The sequence below is a fragment of the Populus alba genome, chromosome 8, assembly GCF_005239225.2.
Source record: "Populus alba chromosome 8, ASM523922v2, whole genome shotgun sequence".
Classification (NCBI taxonomy): Eukaryota; Viridiplantae; Streptophyta; class Magnoliopsida; order Malpighiales; family Salicaceae; genus Populus; species Populus alba.
This window is the reverse complement of record NC_133291.1, coordinates 8,624,379-8,632,655: the sequence shown is the minus strand read 5'-3', so window position 1 is coordinate 8,632,655 and position 8,277 is coordinate 8,624,379. Positions and strand designations below refer to the sequence as shown.

Below are 8,277 nucleotides of genomic sequence, written 5' to 3'. Positions count from 1 at the left end.
TGATGGGTCCGGTTCGGTTTGGTCCGGTTTTTGGTTCAAAACCGAAACCAAACCGGACCTGTTAAAAGTTATAGTTTTAAAAATTGGTTTAATCGATTTTTTATTTTAGTTCGGTTTTTTCAATTAATTTTTCTTCAGTTTTCTTGGTTAATTGGCTATTTTGAACACCCCTATTACTTGCCAAGTGTATAATCACGAACGGAAGCAGGATTAGTAAACTAGGAGGGCTAAAATGTATACTTCTATTGTTGGGTGGGCATTTCATAACAATACCTTTAAAAATATGAGCTCAAGGGTGATTTAAGAAAAATAAATAAATAAATAAACTTTTGGGGCCACCGAATAGGCCATCACTATCTATTTTTATGTAAAAAGATAATTAAATTCATAACACACATAAAGGTTAATAAAAGTGAAAAGAGGATATATAATGGTTATTGAAGGCTTATATATTTATTAACTTTAGGATTCGTAGAATTAATTGAAGTATATGCAAGGTGGCTCGAACACCTTTATTAATAAATAAATAGTGAAAAGAGGACATGCTTTTTTTTATAAAAAAAAATTTCAGAGCAAGTTTAGAAAATACAGCCCAACAAATTTAAGCGTAGTTTGAATTGGGCCAGAGCTGTAACTCTCTATTGGACTTGGACTTGGACTTCTAAACAACAATTAAAAAGAATTCAGAAATGGAGATAAATATAAGAATCTTTCCTTTAATAATAAATAAAAAGGCGAAAGTGGAGGCCGCCTCTCCGTTTTGTTCTTTTTCAGTTACTAGTTATATCTAACGTTAGGAAACACCCTCCTCTCGGGACTCGGACAGGCTTTCAATCTCTCGCTACTGAACTAGCTGCTGCAAACGTGAGTTTATTATTTGTTTTTCTTTCTTTCTGTTTTATTCTTTCACGATTCTTTGTCTTTTCTTTAAAAAAAAAAAAAAAAAATTTATTTTTCTTACTTTATCAATCACCCTTTGGCCTTCTAATTAGCAACTACCAATTCAATTTTTGGGTTTACATGGATTTTTAATGCAATACACTAATTGTTCTCTTAGAGATGAATCTTGCTTCTTAACCCCCATTTTGTTGATGTATGCATGGGTGAAGCTGTATAGGTGGAGGGTTGGTGTGCATTTTTTTGTAGCCCACACACTTTGAAGAGCTCCAGGAAAATATACAATTATGTCTCGGATCATTTTTAGTTCTTCATCAACGCTACCTCTATTATATTCAACTTCAAGGTCTTTTTTTTTTTTTTGGGGGGGGGGGGGGGCGGCCTTTTATTAGGAAGAAAAATTACATTTTTTTTTATATATATAATTTTTGGTGGTTTTGGACTTTGTTTTTATTATGTTTTAAGTAGTTTGAATTGTTGCAGGCGGGTTGTTAAAATGTCTGTGGCTCAAACCATAAATCCTGGATTATCTTTCCGGTCGATGGTAGTAAAACCTCCTTCACATCCTACATATGATATGAAGGGTGTTATTAAGCTGGCACTCGCTGAAGATGCTGGGGATCGAGGTCTTTGATCCAAATCTTTTTGAATTTTCATTCTTTTTTTAGTCTATCCTTGTTCTTCTCACAGACAAAATTTGAATGAGTTCAATGTTTTGTGTATTCTAGAATGTCTCTTGTGCTTATTTGAATCGTCATTTCATTCGTTCTGATCTCTGTTGTTTTTACATACGTGTTAAGTTGTTGAAAAACCCCACGGATGGATCTTCTACTCCTTGTATAAAGATATTTCTAAAGTAATATTTGTGGTTTAATGCAGGAGATGTGACTTGTTTGGCAACAATTCCTTTTGACATGGAAGTGGAAGCCCATTTCTTGGCAAAGGAAGACGGCATCGTTGCTGGAATTTCACTTGCAGAGATGATATTTCACGAGGTTGATCCCTCTCTAAAGGTATTGATGCACTCACTTTTTTTTCTTTTATTGGTGTGGTTTGCACCCTTGATCATTCTTGACATAGACCTTATATTAGGTAGAGTGGTCTCAGAAGGATGGAGATTATGTTCAGAAAGGACTGCAGTTTGGAAAAGTATCTGGTAAACTAGTGGAAGTTAAGAAAAAGTCCTTCGTGGTTTTTAAGTATTCATTGACAGGTTATTATCACATCTTTATTTCTTTGAATGCAGGACAAGCACACAATATTGTTGTTGCTGAAAGAGTGGTGCTAAATTTTATGCAGCGGATGAGCGGAATAGCAACTCTGACTAAGGTGTCTTTTTTCCTAGAATTTGAAAATACAATCAAGTAATATGGTGTCGATACTGCATCGTCATTTTTAATTTCACAAGGGTCTGTGGCCATATTATAGCACATAACAAGAGATGGAAATCACTAAAATGTTTTGCATCCTGTCTAAATCCATATGTTATGGGTTGTGGAAGTACAATAGGACATTGGTGATTCAAGCAAGTGCTCCAAAAAATTAAAGCAAATGATTTTGTTGTGAGAATCACTCCATTCATGCTGTCACTACTGTATGTTTCAAACTGCTGGTTATATTTTGTTAACATCACCACCATGCTTTGTTGCACAGATGTATGATTAGAACATCTGAACATGGGTGGTAATATTTTGTGATTGATATCAATGTACATTGAATGAAGTGTTTTTGGTCCCATGGTCGGTTTACAGAACAGGGGTAACTATTCCCCTTTCCCTTAATCCTTCTCCTTGAATTTTAAGTTGGGATTTGATCCTAGATCTTTTGAGACTATGACAGTGGATTTACCAAGCGCCACACGTGAATAAGTTACACTTCTTTTAACCAGTATATCTTATATGGAATCCAATGTGGATTTTGCATAGGCAGTTAACTGAATTTCAATCATGCACACCTGGAAAACTGGTTTTATTATGTTTGTCGCCATGTGCAAAAGAGCTTAAATTGTTCATGTGTCCTGCAGACAATGGCTGATGCGGCACGCCCAGCTTGCATTTTAGAGACACGAAAAACGGCTCCGGGTTTACGTTTGGTTGATAAGTGGGCGGTGTGGTTCACTTCCTTTCTTGTGCTCTATAGTGATAACCTTTCCGTTGACTTTGTGTATATTTTTTTCTTGACTTGTTACATTCTCTTGTTTTAGGTTCTAATTGGTGGGGGGCGAAATCACAGAATGGGTTTGTTTGATATGGTTATGATAAAAGATAATCATATATCAATAGCTGGAGGTATCATAAATGCCATCAAATCTGTTGATCAGTATTTAGAGCAACAAAACCTTCAAATGGAGGTTGAGGTAGTTTTTTCATATTTTAAAGTCTTCTTACAGATTCTAAAGTATTGGAATGGTTTGGTAGTCGGGTGGAAATTAATCTGCTAAATTTTGTTTGTGTTTCTTGCTGAATCTTGTCAGTCTTGATTTTTCTTCTTCCAAAAGGTTGAAACCAGGACTCTTGAAGAAGTAGATGAGGTGCTACGTTATACATCTCAAACAAAGTCATCCTTGACCCGGATAATGCTAGATAATATGGTTATACCACTACCAAATGGGGATGTTGATGTATCTATGCTTAAAGATGCTGTGGAAATGATCAACGGGAGATTTGAGACTGAGGTAGCTCTTATAATCAGCTTTACTTTATTTTCCTTCTCAATTTGTGTTATTTAAGTTTACCAGTCTGACATATCAATCATATCTACTTTCCTGGTACTTATTTGTAACTTGATAATGTCCCTATTGTTTCATGGGACACTTCTATAAATTTGACAGTTGAGGATACAGCTCTTCTATCTTTGTTCAATGGTCATGTAGAAAGCTATGCAAAAACTTGTCATCATATATATGAAAGATACATATGTGATGGAGAATGAAGGCAACAATGGGAGTTGGTTTTTATTATTTAGGAGTTTTAATATATTGTATGATTATTCCAGATTTTATTACTTGGGAATGTTAGTATTTATTATTTGGAAGTTAAATTAGGATTTTAGCATTCTTATGAATCAAGACTTATTAGGTTTTTCTATTTTGTCTGGTTTGGTACGTGCAAATAAGAACCTAGACATTAGTTATGAGACTGTTGAATAAATAAACTAGAGTTTTCTTCAAGATTGATTTTGTGTCTCTTGCGTTGCTTTCTCCAAAATCGAGTGTCTCTCTTGTTGGTGATTTTGTTCTTCTATCCTACATCAATTCTCATGTATTGTTGATTTTCTTCATCTTGTCTTGCATCATAGTATCTTTCGTAATAATCATTTTGCTTTGGATGGGTCCCATGAATGATCAAGCATGCTATATTTATATAATTAGACATCATAAATTAAAAGTGATCGCATGTACAGCCAGTGTCCTAATCACCTGAATTTCACGAACTGCTATCCTGAAGTCCTTGCCTGTGTGAAATAATACTCTTTTTCATGTCCTGTAACTGAAACGTAGTTTATCGAGGTGATGTCCCCTGCAGGAATGTGCTTTCTCTGCTTACTTTCTGAGACTGGAAAGTATTAATAGAATATAGTGGTTGCATATGAATCAAAATACAGATACCTTTTCATTCCCGTTTTGCATTTAAAAAAAAAATTGAAATAGCACCATAAAGCAACGTGAAACTTGCCATCTGAAATGTTCTGTAAGAGTAGCCGTCATGTCTAGAAGACCGCTTGACTTTCTTTTCCTACTCTCATCAGAGCCTTTGCCTAGCAGTCAAGGATCTTTTTCATGAGCTTGCGATGCAATCTCTCTTCTTTATCCTGCCATTTCAAATCTATTTAACAGCATATTACCATGTTATCTTCAACTTGTTTTTGTGTTGCCAAGTGTGATTTACTCCATTATTTATCTATTCTTGAGCATATGTTAAGTATATGAGTTTTATGTTTAGATGGGATATGGAGCTTATTTTGCATTCTTGTTGACGGTGAAACTGTATCATGGTAACAGGCATCGGGCAATGTTACTCTTGAAACTGTACACAAAATTGGACAGACAGGGGTAACCTACATTTCCAGGTAATTTTTCAATCTAATTACGGTAGTATCTTTCTTTCCCTCTTGTCTAAAGTTTTGTTTTTTGATTCAAACACGACAAGGTGGGATCTGACTGGGATGCTGCTTCACTTTATCTGAATAAGTAGTTGCTATTGATCGGCATTTGTTTAGATAAAAGAAGGAATCACCTCCTAGATGCAGGATTAGCTGCCTGGTAGAAAAATTGTTTGATTTGGCCCCTTGAATTTTGCAGTGGTGCACTGACACATTCTGTAAAAGCACTTGACATCTCCCTCAAAATTGATACGGAGTTGGCACTTCAAGTTGGAAGGCGCACAAAACGAGCATGATTTTCTTTGCAATTATTCCACACTGGTAAATTTGGTTTCATCCATGATACAAAAGGAATGAGCCCCGCTCCCTAAGGCGTTGTAGAAGAACCTCGCTTCATGGACAATATCATGCTACAGTAGAGTTCTTTTTGTGGGAAATGTACTATACATTTTCAAATATTCTGTTAAATATGCTGTTAAATGTTCAAATATTCAAAAAATAAAAGGATGCATGGGGTCTTGCTGTTCTTCCATTGTTGTGCTATACACTCAACCACTCCAGAGAATTGAAATTTGAAGCAACATTTTCTTTTACATCGCGTGACACCCTCCTGCTTTCATGATGGATACAATTTAAGAAAATTCGTAAATGGGATGGTGTAAAGTCGATTTAAGGCTGATATGTAGAGGATTATTCCCAACCTTTTCTTGATAAAGTCAAACGCAAAAAAGTCAGGTTTCACTGGCATGTGTTGCTGATGCTGAAATGCAGTAACTCCTTGTTCAGACTAAACTTCATATAATTTTAAGGAATCATGATTTAACTTCGTTCTAAGGATTAAGTTTTTGACTTTGATCTAAAATTGTCAATGGTTAGACAGTAGCCTTCCTTTTTCTTACTTTATTGTTCTTTTCTGTCTAGTGGAGTGTCATTGTCACAGTAACAGTTTCATCCCAAAGATGTAACTGTTCATACTTCCATAGAAATAACACGCGTGCAGCGGAATACTTGATCGACTCTCTCTCTGTCTCTTTTTTTTTTATTCGTTAATCCAGGAAGGTCGCAAGTAGAAAAATAATAATAATCTTGATCTCCCCATCAACACTGCTACAAGAAGATTCATCATCATAAATTTATAATTCAAAAATCAGATTAATATTAAGGGTATGTTTGGAAGCTTAGCAGATGTTTTTATAGTATTTTTCATTTTAAAAATACATAAAAATAATATTTTTTTTATTTTAAAAAAAATTATTTTTAACATTAGCTTATTAAAACAATAAAAATAAAAAAAAATACAATTTGAAGCTTTAAAAAATTAAAATTTTAAAAAAATATAGTTAAACTATAATAACAAACAAGACCTAGAAGCATCTAAGACCAAGACCCATCATTACCCCAATGCAACATTTGTATTGTTGTGTAACAAAAAATGTGATATATTCTTCATAAAAAAATAAAATAAAAGGAATAAGAAAGAAAGAAATACTAATATCACTGTGAATTATTATAATATACCAAAGTTTTCACGATTGCTTCTTCAAGAATTATAAGATTGTGCATGTATCCTCTTCCTCTTCTTTCTTCTTTCTTTTTTCGTCATATATATTTCTGTTCCATTCAAGGAGCAGTGCTTATAAAAATAAAAATAAAAAGGCAGTAAATAGGGCCAGCATGCCCCTTTGTTAGGAAGAAAGTTGGTATACATCCACTAATTCTCAGACCCAATAGGCCATACCACTGCAAACCATAGCTGTTGGGACTATATAAAAGTTTTTTGATTTAAGATATTTTATCCCATAGATTTCAACTAGTGTAAATATAACATAGAAAACTGGCACAAAAAATAAGAGCATGTAATTCGTAATTAAATGCACAAGTATCCTTTGAATTTGAATATTATACACAGCGTTTCGCGTGATTTCTTTGAATGCTAACATTAATCTATAGCTAGTTTTTATTTATTTATTTGTGGTACATAGCTAATTTAATGCAACGTGATGTGGAAATTGTGAGGTTCAGGGCTCGACTAATCAAACAAGCTTTCGTGTGGTGTGATATTTAAATCTTACATGGGACAGTGAACGACATTAAAGCAGTAATTTATAGGGAAAGAAGACAGAACTATGCTGAGGTTTAGAGATTTTTTTTCGGTATAGAAATGTTTGTTTAAACTTGTGTTTGTGGTTAATTTTTTTAAGTTTTTTTATTTAAAAATATATTAAAATTATGTTTTTATTTTATTTTTAAAAATTATTTTTGATATTAATACATTAAAAATAATATAAAAACACTAAAAAAAATTTAATTTTTTTTTAAAAAATACTTTTAAAATACAAATACAATAAATACATTAATCACTGCCCACCGTCCACCTATTTATATTTTTTTATACCCGCCATCTTTGAAAACCGATGAAAAAAGGCTTCTTTTTCCTTCCACTAATGCTCGCTAGCAGTCGCAGGCGCCGGCATTGAAAACGATTCCTTTTGGTAATAATTCAACTAATTATACATGTCTAGCAGATTGATTTGTCCTAGCCTTTTTATTTTTATTATTTTGTTTTGTCCTCTGGTTTTGATTAATCCTTCTTCGTCCTCTTATCCTCACACTCACTTGAAAAGTCGTTCCTTTTATTTATTTTTATTCAAATAAAAAAAAAATATCTCCAGGTCAACTTAATTATATAAAAAAAAATTGAAAATACAGAGCACACATGAGCCATGAATGTCATTTAATATTTTTTTTATTCTAAAGGTGATTCAATTTATATCATTATGCTTAAGAAAATTATAAAAAAGTTCATGGATGGATGTCAGTTTAGTATTTTGTGTTTTTTAAAGATAATTAACTATTTTATTGTGCTAAAAAATAAATAAATAACTTATTTATTCTTAATCAATCTAATAATAATCAATACATCACATGAAAATAAAGATATAGAGATAATGAACATAGAAGAAACATATTTTTTATTTTAAAATATAAAATTTTACTCCAAAATTATTTGAAAAACATAATTATTTTATATCTTTATTTTCAGCCTTCTAAAAAAAATATCGATCTAATTTAATTAAGAGATAAATATTAAATTAAAATAAAATACATACGCTGCACCACATTAAATTCGCGAGTCGTGTCGAAATTTAATTAAGAGATAAATGTTACTCCAATGTTTGGGCCAAGTGGATGACACTCGACAGTGATATCTAATACAATGAGGCCCAACATTGTGTTAGTACCAATCTAATTTTAATGACAAGGGAAGCTCATCTGCCC

The 8,277-nt window shown here is 32.9% G+C and overlaps 1 protein-coding gene across 4 annotated transcripts; it reads left to right on the top strand.

Annotated features, from left to right (window-relative positions):
- Positions 1-727: 727 nt before the first annotated feature.
- On the top strand, positions 728-5,530 carry LOC118039855 (nicotinate-nucleotide pyrophosphorylase [carboxylating], chloroplastic). Of its 4 annotated transcripts, none has more exons than XM_035046665.2 (11): positions 728-864; positions 1,118-1,243; positions 1,381-1,523; positions 1,777-1,910; positions 1,990-2,053; positions 2,144-2,226; positions 2,921-3,004; positions 3,101-3,253; positions 3,395-3,571; positions 4,898-4,965; positions 5,198-5,530. In XM_035046665.2, exons 2-11 carry the CDS (start codon positions 1,185-1,187, stop codon positions 5,292-5,294), a joined length of 1,062 nt encoding a protein of 353 aa, XP_034902556.1. In that variant the 5' UTR covers positions 728-864; positions 1,118-1,184; the 3' UTR covers positions 5,295-5,530. The 4 variants fall into 4 exon arrangements, with proteins under 4 accessions (XP_034902556.1, XP_034902555.1, XP_034902557.1 ...); XM_035046664.2 differs by having other exon boundaries at positions 1,110-1,243; XM_035046666.2 differs by lacking the exon at positions 1,118-1,243.
- The last annotated feature ends 2,747 nt before the right edge of the window (positions 5,531-8,277 follow it).

Excerpts from the sequence above, each read along its gene's own strand:
- LOC118039855 (XM_035046665.2), top strand. The coding sequence starts at position 1,185 with ATGTCTCGGATCATTTTTAGTTCTTCATCAACGCTACCTCTATTATAT. Across the intron at positions 3,005-3,100 it reads GTTTGGTTGATAAGTGGGCG|GTTCTAATTGGTGGGGGGCG; the intron begins GTGTGGTTCACT and ends CTCTTGTTTTAG. Across the intron at positions 3,572-4,897 it reads ACGGGAGATTTGAGACTGAG|GCATCGGGCAATGTTACTCT; the intron begins GTAGCTCTTATA and ends TCATGGTAACAG.